At 45.5% G+C, this 13,416-nt stretch overlaps 1 protein-coding gene across 1 annotated transcript; it reads right to left on the reverse strand.

Moving 5' to 3' along the window:
* Positions 1 to 1,387: 1,387 nt before the first annotated feature.
* On the reverse strand, positions 1,388 to 13,120 carry LOC132382801 (guanylate-binding protein 1-like). The gene is made up of 9 exons (XM_059953260.1): positions 12,949 to 13,120; positions 12,348 to 12,472; positions 11,663 to 11,772; positions 10,423 to 10,607; positions 9,346 to 9,591; positions 7,498 to 7,778; positions 6,938 to 7,150; positions 5,544 to 5,646; positions 1,388 to 1,773 (listed from the first exon to the last, which is right to left on the reverse strand). The coding sequence occupies exons 1-9, from the start codon at positions 13,118 to 13,120 to the stop codon at positions 1,388 to 1,390; spliced, it is 1,821 nt and encodes a 606-aa protein (XP_059809243.1).
* Positions 13,121 to 13,416: the final 296 nt, after the last annotated feature.

Consider the following 13,416-nt stretch of genomic DNA (forward strand, 5'->3'; position numbering starts at 1 on the left):
CACTTACTTATTAAAAAAAGAAAAGTTAAAATTAACATCTATGTTACTTACCATATCTATTAAAGAAAACGATTCTTCAACTTATATAAAGCAATGATCTGTTGGAGGAACTCTGTGGATCAAGCAGCATCTGTTGTAGGAACGGAATGGTTGACATTTTTGGCAGAGACCCGGTGCTAAGGACACCTCTATCAGTTCTAATATATGATCTTGACCCAGCGTCAACAATTCCTTTATTCCCACCCCCACCAACAAAATAGAGGATTCAGTGGGTGACGGGAGTGGGGTAAGTATTGAGGGGAAATGTCCATGGGCTGTGGGAGGGAATTAAATGGGTTGGGGAGAGTGTCCAAGGGCTGCAGGAGGGGATTCAGTGGTTAGGAATGAATGTCCCTGACTTGTGGAAAGGATTCAATGAGTGGGGAGAGTGTTCATGCGCTATGGTCGTGGGGGCGAATTCAATGGGTGGGTAAGAATGTCCTTGACCTGCAGGAGTGGATTTAGTGGGTGGGGAGAGCTGGTCATTGGGAGGAGTGTCTGTAGGCTGTGTGAGGGGATTCAGTCGGTGGGGGATTTGATGATGAGGGAGACAGTCTGCGAGATTGTGGGGTGGCTTCGGTGGGTGGGGAGAGCAGGTTATTGGACAGTGTTCCCATCAGATGTGGGAGAGGACTAACTGAGTTGTTACGTGGTAGTGGTTATGATAGAGACCATACATTGAACATGCAAAGCAATTCTGTGAGGTGAGGTAGTTGGTAATTGGAGAGAGTGTCTGTGAAGTGGCAGGAATCTGTTTGGTGGATGGCGGGAGAGTGATTGGGAAGAGCGTCCATGGACTGTGGGGGGAGGTTCAGTGGGTGAGGGCAGTCAGTGATGGAGCAGAATGTCCATGGACTGTGAAAGAGGATGTGATGGGTGGTGACATTGCTGATTGGGGAGATTGGTGCTGCGGGAGAGGATTCAGTGAGTGGGGATAGTTGGTCATGTGGGTGAATGTCTGTGGGCTCTGAGAATGGATTCAGTGATGGGGGTGAGTGTCTGTGGGCTGAGAGAGGGGATTTAGAAAGTGAGGGTGAGTGTCCATGGATTGTGGTAGAAGATTTAGTGAGTGGGACATATTACTGGGATTAGGGAAATGATGATCTCATTCACATCCCTGGGGTTCTGATATTCACCAGCTGGATAAACTGGGGGGGAATTCCTGACCCCGCTTTAAATGTTCCAGTGTGTGCGCCGCAAGATCAGGCTGGGGATTGGATGTGAAATGTGTGGGGCAGACAATATTTGGGGTCTAGTTCATTGATCAGACTGGGGGGGGGGTGGTCGGAAGCTGTTTGGGACGTCACAGGGTTGGTGCTGTGGGCACATTTCTAAATGTACGCATCTTTTATGATGACACCCTTCTGTATTCTGCTACAGCAACCATCACAATCATGAGCACATCAATAATATCAGGAGCATGCTCCCTTATAAATTTCATGAAATTCATGAAACTCCATTCTGTTGGCTCTTCATATTTCTTTTTCAGGTACTCGTATCTCTGCTGAGCCCTTTCGGCATCCTCCTCCCTGCCTTCGACTTTGTATTTCTCCATCTCACTCCTCGTATGCTCCATGGCTTCCTTCAGTTCCTCCTCACTGCACTTTTTACCCTCCTCAATCCTCTTCCTGATCTGCTGCTTGATCTCCTTATGCCTGCATTCCTCAGCCGCCTTCCTCTCCTGCTCCATCTTCTTCATCTCCTGTTTCACCCTTGAGAGTTCCTCTTCCCAAGCTGACAAAAGGGGCAGAGGATGAATTGGTTAGTCCATGCAGAGAGTGTTGAAGTGGTCATTTCTTGAGATGTGTGTGACAGGACATTCAGAGGGAGATTCATTCACTGTTCAGCCCAAGACAACACACAGAAAATGCTGGAGGAACTCAGCATGTCAGACAGCATCTATGGAAATGAATAGACCATCAACGTTTCAGCAGAGTCCCAATTTCAGGACTGAGGAGGAAGGGGGAAGGTGCCAAAATAAGAATATGGAGGAGGGGAAAGGTAAAGATACTATCTCAAAGGTGATAGGTGAATCCAGGTGGGTGGGAAAGGTCAAGGGCTGGAAAGGAAGCAATCTGATAGGAGTGGAAAGTGGACCATAGGAGAAAGGGAAGGAGGAGAGAACTTAGGGTAGTAACAGGCAAGTGACAGAAGTAAAAGATCAGAGTGGGGATTAGAAGGAGTGGGGGAGGGGGGATGTTTGTTTATCAGAAGGAGAAATCGATATCCATGCCATCAGGTTGGAGGCTTACCAGACATGACATAAGGTGTTGTTCCTGCACCCTGAGGGTGGCCTGGCCTCTTCTTGTCACAAGAGGAGGCCATGGACCAACATGTCAGAACAGGAATGGGAAACGGAATGAGATTGTTTGGCCACTGGGAAGACCTGCTAGAGGCGGCTGTTGCAGAGATGATTGACAAAGCAGTCCCCCAGTTTACGATGGGTCTCGCCATTGTAAAGGAGGCCAGATCTGGAGCACCAAAAGCAATAGACGACTTCAGCAGATGCACAGCTATAGCGTTGCCCCACCTGGGAGGACTGTTTGGGGCCGTGAATGAGATGATGGAGGTGTATGGGCACTTAGGCTGCTTGCATGGAGGACGGTATTATTTGGGGGTCCATGGGGATGAATGGATAAAGGAATTGTGGTGGGAGGGATTCCTGTGGAAAGCAGAGGGAGGGGGATGCAAAGATATGTTTAGTGGTAGGATCCCATTGGAGATGGTGCAAGTTGCAGAGGATGATGAGATGAATGCGGAGACTCCTGGGGTGGTGGGCAAGGACAAGAATAACTGTATCACTGTTACAGGTTGCAGGAAGATGGGGTAAGTGTGAATAATCTGGAAATGGAAGAGATGTGGGTGAGGTCAGGATCAATAAAGGAGGGAGGGAATCCCTTTCTTTGAAGAAGGACATCAGTGTTCAAACTGTTTTGCTTCTAACAAAGATTTTTAGATATTGCTCAGATTATTGTTTACAAATATACATGCAATCAACAACAACATTTTTAAAGTCTCATCTCTGTCCTCTTCCTCAATCTTCTCTACTCGTTGGTCAGCACCCAGATATACTCCTGACAGAAGAGACAAATGTCAGCTTTGCCCATGACCCTTGGAGAGGGGAGCTCCTCTGCTGTCCTTCTAAGTCAGAACAGACCTTGCAAATGGGCTGTTCTCCAGCCTGTTAAAGTTCCAGTATGTGGACCCTGCCCACATGTATGATAGAATGAGCTTTGTCCACAACCGGTGGTTGTCCGAGCACAGCAGCAGGTGTATTGGAGAATGTTACAGACACACCCCGTGAGCTCTGCCATTTCCAACCTAAAGTCAATAGCCAGTGGAGGCTTATTGCAGGATCTAGGATGAGAGGAGTTATCATACAAGTCACACAACAGTCCATCTTCTCACAGTCAATGGACACCAAAACCCCCAACTACTACAAGTACCTGTCTCTCTCCAGGCAGAAGCCACTCATCGCTGACACATGCATTCCTCACTCTGCAGTAAATCTGCCACCAGCTTGTCCCATCTCCAACACTATCCTAACCCCAGGATCAGTGGTGGAGGAATCCTCAGACAACTCAGGGGAGTCTGATCCTGTGGTGACCACAGGGGAGGGACCCTCTCCTCATCAGGGGTCAGACTAAAGGATGTCCTCATTGTTCCTGGCTTTGAAAGTCCATATGGAGCCACATCCTGAGGTAAAAAGGAACAAGTCTCCTCACTGCAACCCTTTGCACAGTTTCTGAACCCTGTAAACAAGTCCAGGGAAATTATTCATCGTTATGAAATGGGCAGACTGTCCACAATCACTGGGAATTCTCCTAACCACTGGAGCACCATTATTTTGCCGCATGAGAGGGGTCAGTGTCCCACAGCTTTTGTCCATTCCCATCACCCACAGCCATGATCAGTGTAAGTACTGGGATCCCACTCCAGCAGCCACTGTCCCACCATGTAGCCTGTGTTTCTAATCTACATTGTCCAAATCCTCTCTCATCCTATTGTATTCACCTTTGTTTCAGCACAATTCACCAGGTTTTTGATCAAACTATTGACCCTCCATTTGTATGAGGAATTAATTATACTCTGATCACCCTTTCCCAGATGATCTCTAACTACAAGATCATTCTCCACTCTCGTTACCCAGGATGAGAAAAAGATAGTGGATTCTCTTGTAGGTTCAGTAACACACTGTTTCAGAAAGCTATCACAGATGCATTCTACATAATCCTCCTCAAGATTGTCTGGAATAATTTGATCTATCTACTCAATAAGCAAGTCCTATTCAGACAGACATACTTTATTGATCCCGAGGTTTTCATTACAGCCGCACCAACTAAGAATAGTGAAGAAATATAGCAATATAAAACCATAAATAATTAAATAATAACAGGTTAATCATGCCATGGAAATAAGTCCAGGACCAGCCTATTGGCTCAGGGTGTCTGACATTCCGAGGGAGGAGTTGTAAAGTTTGATGGCCACAGGCAGGAATGACTTCCTATGACGCTCAGTGTTACATCTCGGTGGAATGAGTCTCTGGCTGAATGTACTCCTGTGCCTAACCAGTACATTATGGAGTGGATGGGAGTCATTGTCCAAGATGGCATGCAACTTGGACAGCATCCTCTTCTCAGACACCTCAGTCAGAGAGTCCAGTTCCACCCCCACAACATCACTGGCCTTACGAATGAGTTTTTTTATTCCGTTGGTGTCTGCTACCCTCAGCCTGCTGCCTCAACACACAACAGCAAACACTGGCCACCACAGACCTGTAGAACATCCTCAGCATCATCCAGCAGATGTTAAAGGACCTCAGTCTCCTCAGGAAGTAGAGACAGCTCTGACCCTTCTTGTAGACAGCCTCAGTGTTCTTTGACCAGTACAGTTTATTGTCAATTCATATCCCCAGGTATTTGTAATCCCCCACCATGTCCACAATGACCCCTTGGATGGAAACAGGGCTCACTGGTGCCTTAGCCCTCCTCAGGTCCAGCACCAGCTCTTTAGTCTTTTTCACATTTAGCTGCAGATGATTCTGCTCACACCATGTGACAAAGTTTCCCACCATTGCCCTGTATTCAGTCTCATCTCCCTTGCTGATGCATCCAACTATGACAGAGTCATCAGAAAACTTCTGAAGGTGGCAAGACTCTGTGCAGTAGTTGAAGTCCAAGGTGTAGATGGTGAAGAGAAGGGGAGACAGGACAGTCCCTTGTGGAGCCCCAGTGTTGCTGATCACACCTACTGATCTATTCTAACATGCATTGGATATTTGTGTTTACTGCCTTTGCCACTGTAATGTTATTATTTCATGCCACCACTGTGTCCTACTGCTCCTCATTTTCTACCATACTACCCCATTCACTCCTGGTATCCCATGCCTCCCAGTATCTCCAGCCCTTCTCCCCACCCCCCCCCCCCCCACTGAGCTCTCCTCTTTTTACTGCCTTACTTCCTACAATCCCACAGTTCTTTGAGCATTTTATTTATTTTCTCACCAGAGACAAGGTTTTCTTCCTTTCCCAGCTTGCTGTCCATCTTTTGTATTTGGTCTAGATGATGTTTTTCCTCTTTCAGGAAGTGGGTCAGGACAGCACACCCCTACAGAGAAGAGAAGATACAATCATTCACGTCCAGTTCTCTCCCACCACACCTGTCCACAAGGGACCAGAGACAGGTTCTCACTGTCAAACATCTAGTGCTGGGGATTGATACACAATTAGGAAACTCCTCTTCCCAATCTACAGGAAACTAGTAAGACCATGATTGGAGACTATATACAATTTATATTGTGGTCTTGGATGGAGGCAGAAATTTTTTAGGTGACACAAGGACAAGTTGTAAGAATGACACACAGAGGTGACGAAGAATAGAGGTGGGTTCTGTGAATGTTTGAGGATCAGGCAAATCAAGCACAATGTGGGATAATGCAAAATATCCATTACAGCAGAAAGATAAGTAGAAGCATATTAACCAAATGGGAGAGTTAATTAAGTTCTGAGATGTAGAGGGATCTGGGGTCCTGGTGCAAGGTTCACAAAATGTTTGTGTGCAAGTAAGTGGGAAAGAGAGTGTGTAACAAAAGTAAAATAGAAAATCTTCAGTTAAATCAGGTTTTTGTGAGATTACATGTGGAATATGGATAGAACAGGTCTCCTTTATCAATAACACACTGGAAGCAGTTCAGAGATGAGTTCCTGGACTGATACCTGGAAGGACAGATTACCTTATTAGAGAAGGTAGGAAAGGTTGTGACTAGACACTTCTGTGGAAAATCCCAGAACTAGAAGTCACAGACTGGATGGGTAGAGTATGGGAGATGGTCATGATTCACAAAGCTGAGTTAGAGAAACAGATAGCTTGATCAACAGAGATACGAGACAAACATTTTTCTCCCAGTGCATGACTGAATTTTGGAACTCTCTCCATCGAAGCACAGTGGAAGCAGAAGGTTAAGTTTTTTTTTAAGGGATAGATTGAAAGTGTTTGAAAACTGGCATTAAAAGGTAATTTCCACAGCCCATGGATTCTCTGCCCTGTTACTGCCCCTCCACCCAGTGAAACTACTCACATCCCATGAACATCTCCTCCATCACACACTCTTCCTTCCCACAGAAACCCCTTCCACAACCTCACAGGCACTAACCCCCATCACTGACAAACCGCACCCAATGAAACTCCTCCCATAGCCTGCCATAACTGGTTACCTAATCACAGACTCACTCCATCAAGTTAATCCCATTCCAGATGTCAGAGAGAGGAAAGCAAATTCACATTTTTTGGGTGACATGGAAGGAGGCAGAGGGGGGTTTTCTGAATCCATGCAGGGCAGAGGAAAGAAAAGCTATGAGAATTGAAAAGTAAATTCCTTGCTGTAATATATTGAACACACCTCCATTTCGTCCTTGGTCTTTTCTTCATACTCCTTGATGGCCTTATCAAGATCCTCCTTCAGCTCCTGGAAACCATCATCCCTCTGGTAATATCCAGATGCCAGGTTTCCTTTTATTGATGCCAATTCTTTTGCTAGATGTATTTTACATTGCTCTTGTGAGGTTTCCTTGATCTTGGCCATGACAGACTTGTAAGTGGAATGCATCTTCCTCTGGGATTGAAGGAAAGATGAACAGTAAAGTAGGATACCAAGTATTGTACACAGACCAGTGTCTCTCAGTCCCTCTCTCTTAGGGGAGATCTGCACACTGACTGTGTCTCTGAGTTGCTCTCTCTCAGGGAGAGATCTCTACACTGACAAGAAGTGATCTATATACAAACCAGTGTGTCTTCACCACTCTCACTTGGAGCAATAATACTATCTGGTGTCCCTCAGTCCCTCACTTTCAGGATGTTATCTATGCTCTCTGTCTCTCAGTATATGTCTGTATGGGTTGGGTCCAGTGACTGGTGTTCAGAGATGAGACAGTTGGTAATCATCGAATATTAGAAGCTCACCTCCAGCTGTTGGATGTATTTTCCACAGTTGTTATTCATAGATCTTTTATGGAAGATATTGAATGCCTCTCTGCTCTTCATATTGTAATTCTCTATGAGCTTGCTCATAGTAAGACAGTCAGATTTTGAGATTATTCTCATTTCATTATCATAGAATTTGAAGGCTTCATCTACTGCTGCTTCATTTTCCACCTCCGCTAATTTGGCGACACAGTTCTCCGCACACGGTAGGACCCCATCCGCCATCATGTCCACGTACATCTTGATCAATTCAACAAATCCTGTGTGGGATGTTTCTGGAGGTCAGTGCCTAGAGATCTGATCACACTCTCAATTCCCACTCTCCATATCCCAATGTACCCAACCGTTTCTCATTTACTTCCTATGGGATCCTATTCTCTCCCATCATTCATACTCCCAATAGGACCCCAGCCCTTTCCCATTCAATCCCACAGTCTATGCTCCCAATGGGACCCCCACCCTGCTCCCATTCACTTCCACAGTCCATGATCCCAATGGGACTAGATTTTCCCATCCAATCCCACAGTCAATACTCCCAATCCTTTTCATTCAATACCAAAGTTGATATTACCAATTTGAACCCACCCTTTTCCCATTCACTCACAGTGGACTCTATCTCTTTCCATTCACTTCTACCCTCTACCCTCATGCTAGTATCCCACACCATCCTACACATTTGTATCATCAGTATTCCCAGTGCGATCCCACCCCTTCACATTCACATCAATTGTACACACTTCCAATTGGATTTCAGCCCATTTCCCATTCCCTTCCATTGTATACACTTCCAATGGGATCCCAATACCTTCCCATTCAATCTCACTATCCACAATCCCATGTACTCAAATTGTATATTCCCATTCCAGGTGTGTATTTTGAGCCAAGACCCTACATAATGAATAGAAAGGAAGGGGTGATAGCAGAATAAGAAGGTTGGGAAGGAGTCAGTAAGAAGTCCAAGGTGGCAAGTGATAGGTCATACTAGGAGAGGACGAGGGGGGTGACTTTAAGAGCTGGGAAGTTGATTGGTGAAAGAGATAAAGGGATAGAGTAGGAGGATGACCATGGAAGAAAGGGAAGGGGGAGGAGCAACAGAGGGAGATGATGGGCAAGTAAGAAGTTCAAGAAATTTATGTTCATGCCATCAGGTTGGAAGCCACACAGACTGAATATAAACTGGCCTCATCATGACAACAGAGAAGGCAATGTACTGACATGTTGAAAAGGGAATGGGAGGTAGAATTGAAATAGGTGACCACCAGGAAATCTTGCTTTTGGTGGCAGACGGAGTGAAGGTGTGCAACCTGATGCCATGAACATCAATTTCTTGAACTTCCAGTAATTGCCACCACCCCTGTCTCTTTCACCACTCCATATTCTTATTTCCCTCTCACTGCTTCTCTTCTCACCTGCCCATCACCTCCATCTGGTGCTCCTCCCCCTTCCCTTTTTTCTATGGTCTCCAGTCCTCTCCTATCAGATACCCCTTTCTCTAGCCCGTTATCTCTTTCACCAATTGACTTCCCAGCTCCTTACTTTATAGCTACCCCTCTCTCACTTTCACCTATCTCCTGCCAACTTGTCCTTCTCCCTCCTCCCCACCCCATTTCCTTATTCTAAATATCTCCCCTTCCTTTCCAGTCCTGATGAAAGGGCTTGGCACAAAACATTGATTGTCCACTCTTTTCCATTGATGTTGCCTGGCCTGCTGAGTTCCTCCAGCATTTTGTGTGTGTTGCTTCAGAATTCCAGCATCTGCACATTTTCTCATGCCAGGTTAGTGTTTTATACTGAAGAGAGGTGGTGAAGTTTTGCCCGGTTACTCACTCCTGCCCGTGACCAGCTGACCTCCAAGAACTCTCTTGACTTTCTTGTGGGTGTGAATGTAATTGATGAGTTTCTGCCGCTCCTTGACAAAATCCTCATCCAGATCCTTGTACTCCAGTTCCTGGAGCTGCTTGAGTTTTTTCCGGAATGTGGGAGTGGGACATGCAAAGCAGCAACGTGAGGGAAAATGATTGCGGATATACCTGCGGAGTTCATTATATTCCTTATCCTGCTCACTGATCTCACCTGGAAAAAAAGAACTAGGATTCAGGCAGGAATCACCCTTACTGAGTCTGTTCTCCCATTCCCAGCATGGTGACTGTTACCCAGAGGAATAGGGGAAGGACAGGAAGGAAACAGAGGAGACACAGTAATGGTGAGGGACAGGATGTGTGGGAGGGGCATTGCATTGCTGTTGGGTCATGGGTGACTTGTCATGGAGGAGAATGATGTGACATTGGTGTCGTACAGTGTAGCGGTGAATCATATTGATTGAGTGTGGCACCCTGCCAATCATGTGAAACTGTGATGGGAAGGAGTTGTCAGCTGGATGGGAATGGTGCATTTATACCTTCAAACCAGAGGACACTGTACCCTGGCATCAGGTTATTCCAGGGAATTGTGAGGTCATGGGAATTGGTTGTAGGTTTTCGCAAACAAAACAAAGTGAGGTGTTTAAAGTTTAATGAAACCTGTAACACATTTTATTAAACTCCAAAACCTAAACACCAAAAATGCCCTGAAACTCCTTATGTAACAATGTCATCACAAGAGAAATCCCAATACAAAGTCAGTGGTTGTGAATTATCCACATTTCTCCCAATTATGTAACCCTCCAGGGAATTTTGAGGATATATGAATATGAACAGGGCAGGGGAATGCAGAGTAAGTGGGGAGTGAGAGATGTGAAGGGTTGGGGAGACACTGGAGAGTTTGAGCACAGATCATCAAAGGTAATGGGCTGCCCCTTCCTCCACCACCCCCTCACACATTGAATTCCCCTCTGCTCCCTCCCTTCTCTGGCCCCTTTCCAAGTTTGCCCCATCTCTTCAGAGACTGGCACTGCCACATACTCACAGTCCAGTTTCAGGCTGTGCTCCAGGTACTCATTTGGAGTCACATCTTCCCCATCAATGTGCATATCCAGTGTCAAATCACGGATCAGCCAGACAAATTCAGGGAAGAAACGGACGAAGTCCCAACTGTCACAAACATTGGGCTGGGACTTCAACAGGATCTGCTTCGACATTTCAGTCACAAAACTAGGAATGACATCAAGGATAAAGGAATGAAGTGTTGGCAGGAAAATAGTGTGGAATGTCAGTCACTGTACAGATCTGCCCCGAGAAAGAGAAGAAATGAGATTCACTGGTCCCCAGATTTCCCCCTGAGAGAGAGAGAGAGAGAGAGAGAGAGAGAGAGAGAGAGAGAGAGAGAGAGAGAGGCTGAACGGCACAGGGCAGTTAGTGCACTAAGTTTGAAATGGGTGGTTACACCACGATTGTACAGAACATTGGTGTAGTCACACTTGGAGTACTGTGTACAGTTCTGATCATGTGGTTGTAGCAGGGTTAGATTAAACCAAAATGAGAGTAAAGAAACTGTTGAAGGATGTTGCCAGGAGTCATAAAAATGAGAGGTTAGACACCGTGGCCTTTCTTCTTTGGAGGATAGAAGATTGAGGGGTGATCTCACAGCTGTAATAACAAAATCATGAAGGACATTCATAGGGTCTGTGGTCTTTGTTTGCAAGGTTGAGGAAATGAAAACTACAGGATATAGTATTATGGCTAGAGTGAAAGGATTAATAAATAACTGAGATGTAATTATTTATACATAGAGGGTGGTGATTATATTGAACCAGCTAGCAGAGGAAATGGGTGAGGCATGTATATTAGACACATTTATGAAATATGTGGACAGGTCTGAAGATGACGAGAATTCAGAGCAATATGGGAATGTACTGGAAAATGGGATCAGGTTGTGAATACATTTTAGTCGGTTTGGAGAAGCATGGCTGAAGGGATAGTTTTCCTGCTGTATAACTCAATGACTCTGTGGTTGAGAGACAATGGTCAGTGTACAAAAGAAATATGCCAGAAGTAAGGGGCAGAGGAACATCAGGCAGTGCACAGATATCCCACTGAGAGAGACGGACTGAGATAAATTGATCAGACTACAATATCTCCCCAAGAGAATGGGACTGAGAAACATTGGTCACAGTATTTATACCCGAGAGAGAGGAACTGAGAGACATAGGTCACTGTAGAGATATCACCCTGAATGAGAAGGACTGAGAGACACCAGTGAAGGATACTGTAAGTATTGCAGGGATCGCTGGTCGATGTTTTTTTGACCATTGTAAATGAGGATGCTGCTCAGAAGGATAGCCAGTGTATAGATGGAATTATCATTGTCGATGTCTCCCTGCAAGTAGAACAGACGAGCGGTTAGTGAGAGCTCCCGCTCAGAGATCAGTTGAATAAATAAGCATCCCAGTTCTAGGTGGTTCATGCTCAGTGCTTACAGAGATTGGTGGGTGAGGCTTCCCTCCACAGCATCCTTCCTGTCAATGCCACCAGTGGCAGGTGTATGGCCAAGGGAAGCCTTACAGACAGAGTCTCTGCCAGTGCTCACCACAACAGTGCTGGTGTGAATACACTGTCATGGTACCTTAACATCCATTTCACCTGGGAGTATGGGGATGGGAATTGGGGTGAGTGGGGACAGGGCTTGGAGAGGGTAATGGTCTTGGACTACATACAGTTCAAATGGAAAATACAGCAGAATTCTTCCCTGAAGCTCAGAATGAACCTGAGATGACAATGTTAGTTAATTATTTCATTTTTACTTTAAATCTAGATTGTAAACAGCACTTAATCATTAACACTGCCTGTGGTGAGATTTGTACTCTGGTCTGTGGGTCATTCCTCTGTGGGTTACCCATTTGGTAATGAAACCACTGTTCTGAGGAGGGGGATAGTTGTAAAGAAGGGACTGACCTCAGGATCTTCCAGACCCTCAGTGTCCAACAACAGGAGGACCTCATTGGGTCTCTCAGGGAGGGAGCGACACCACATCCAGATTCCTTTGGCGTGAGTCTGTGTGGTTGAATCCACTGAGAATCCTGCAGAGTGAGAGAGACAGAAAGGTAAAGTTTGTGAGTAGAAAAGTGAATCTATTATGTTCATAGCCCAAAGATATGCACATTTTTGAGTGAGGGATAGGGTTTGGATGAAATTGATGGGAGCATGGGAATTAAAAAAGGGATTTTGTAGAATTCATGAAAAAGAATGATTGATGGTTAGTGTAGAGTCAGTTTTACAGCAAGTAACTCTGATTGCCATGAACAAGACCCAGTGTGCTCTCAGCATCTGAGATATGAAGCAAGCATGCATTTTAAATTCCCCAGACCTCTCTAGATCCATTGGCCAAAACAGTGATGGGAACACCAAAGTGACACCAATGGATGTCTCTAGTACATCTCCCACTACTGACAGCTTGACAATGCAAGTGTACTCTGTGTGTCCCAGGTCTCAGGATGATTTCTGCAAGACAGATAGTGAAAGGTTAGAGGTGGAAGTTTACAGCCACTGCCCTTACCCTTCTTGTCTCCCGCGAGACAGTTCATGAGGTAGGACTTCCCTGTACGAGCAGCACCAACCATAGCTACAGCAACCATTGGATCCTCAATGGACTGGAGAACCTTCAGAGCCTCTGGGTTAAGTTGCAGCTTCCCATCCTTGTTGTAAACCAGCTGCAAGGGTTTCTCCATCTCCTGTTTGGTGGCAGCAGTGTCCCAGATTACTGACATCTGACAGTGCTTTCCCAAAATATCTACAAAGTCAGAGTAAGGGAATCACACACAGTTTGAATCACAGGAAATGAAACAGACAAGGTATCAGCAAAACAACCGCATTTCAATTCCGCGAACCTGGAGTAGATCACAAACTTTAATTTACTCACCAGGGTCTGTTAATCTATAGTATAAACCAATTCTCAATACATGGATTTAACCCAGCCCTTAAATCTCTACCACAGATCCTGAAAAGGTTTTTCTTTGGTTCCTCA

Source organism: Hypanus sabinus, chromosome 29 (assembly GCF_030144855.1).
Source record: "Hypanus sabinus isolate sHypSab1 chromosome 29, sHypSab1.hap1, whole genome shotgun sequence".
Lineage (NCBI taxonomy): Eukaryota > Metazoa > Chordata > Chondrichthyes > Myliobatiformes > Dasyatidae > Hypanus > Hypanus sabinus.

Coding starts and splice junctions, on each gene's coding strand:
- LOC132382801 (XM_059953260.1), bottom strand. CDS start 13,120: ATGGAGAAACCCTTGCAGCTGGTTTACAACAAGGATGGGAAGCTGCAA. Junction 10,608..11,662: donor CGATCCCTGCAATACTTACA/GTATCCTTCACT, acceptor TGTCATTCCTAG/TTTTGTGACTGAAATGTCGA. Junction 1,774..5,543: donor GGAAGAAAACCTTGTCTCTG/GTGAGAAAATAA, acceptor CCCTTTTGTCAG/CTTGGGAAGAGGAACTCTCA.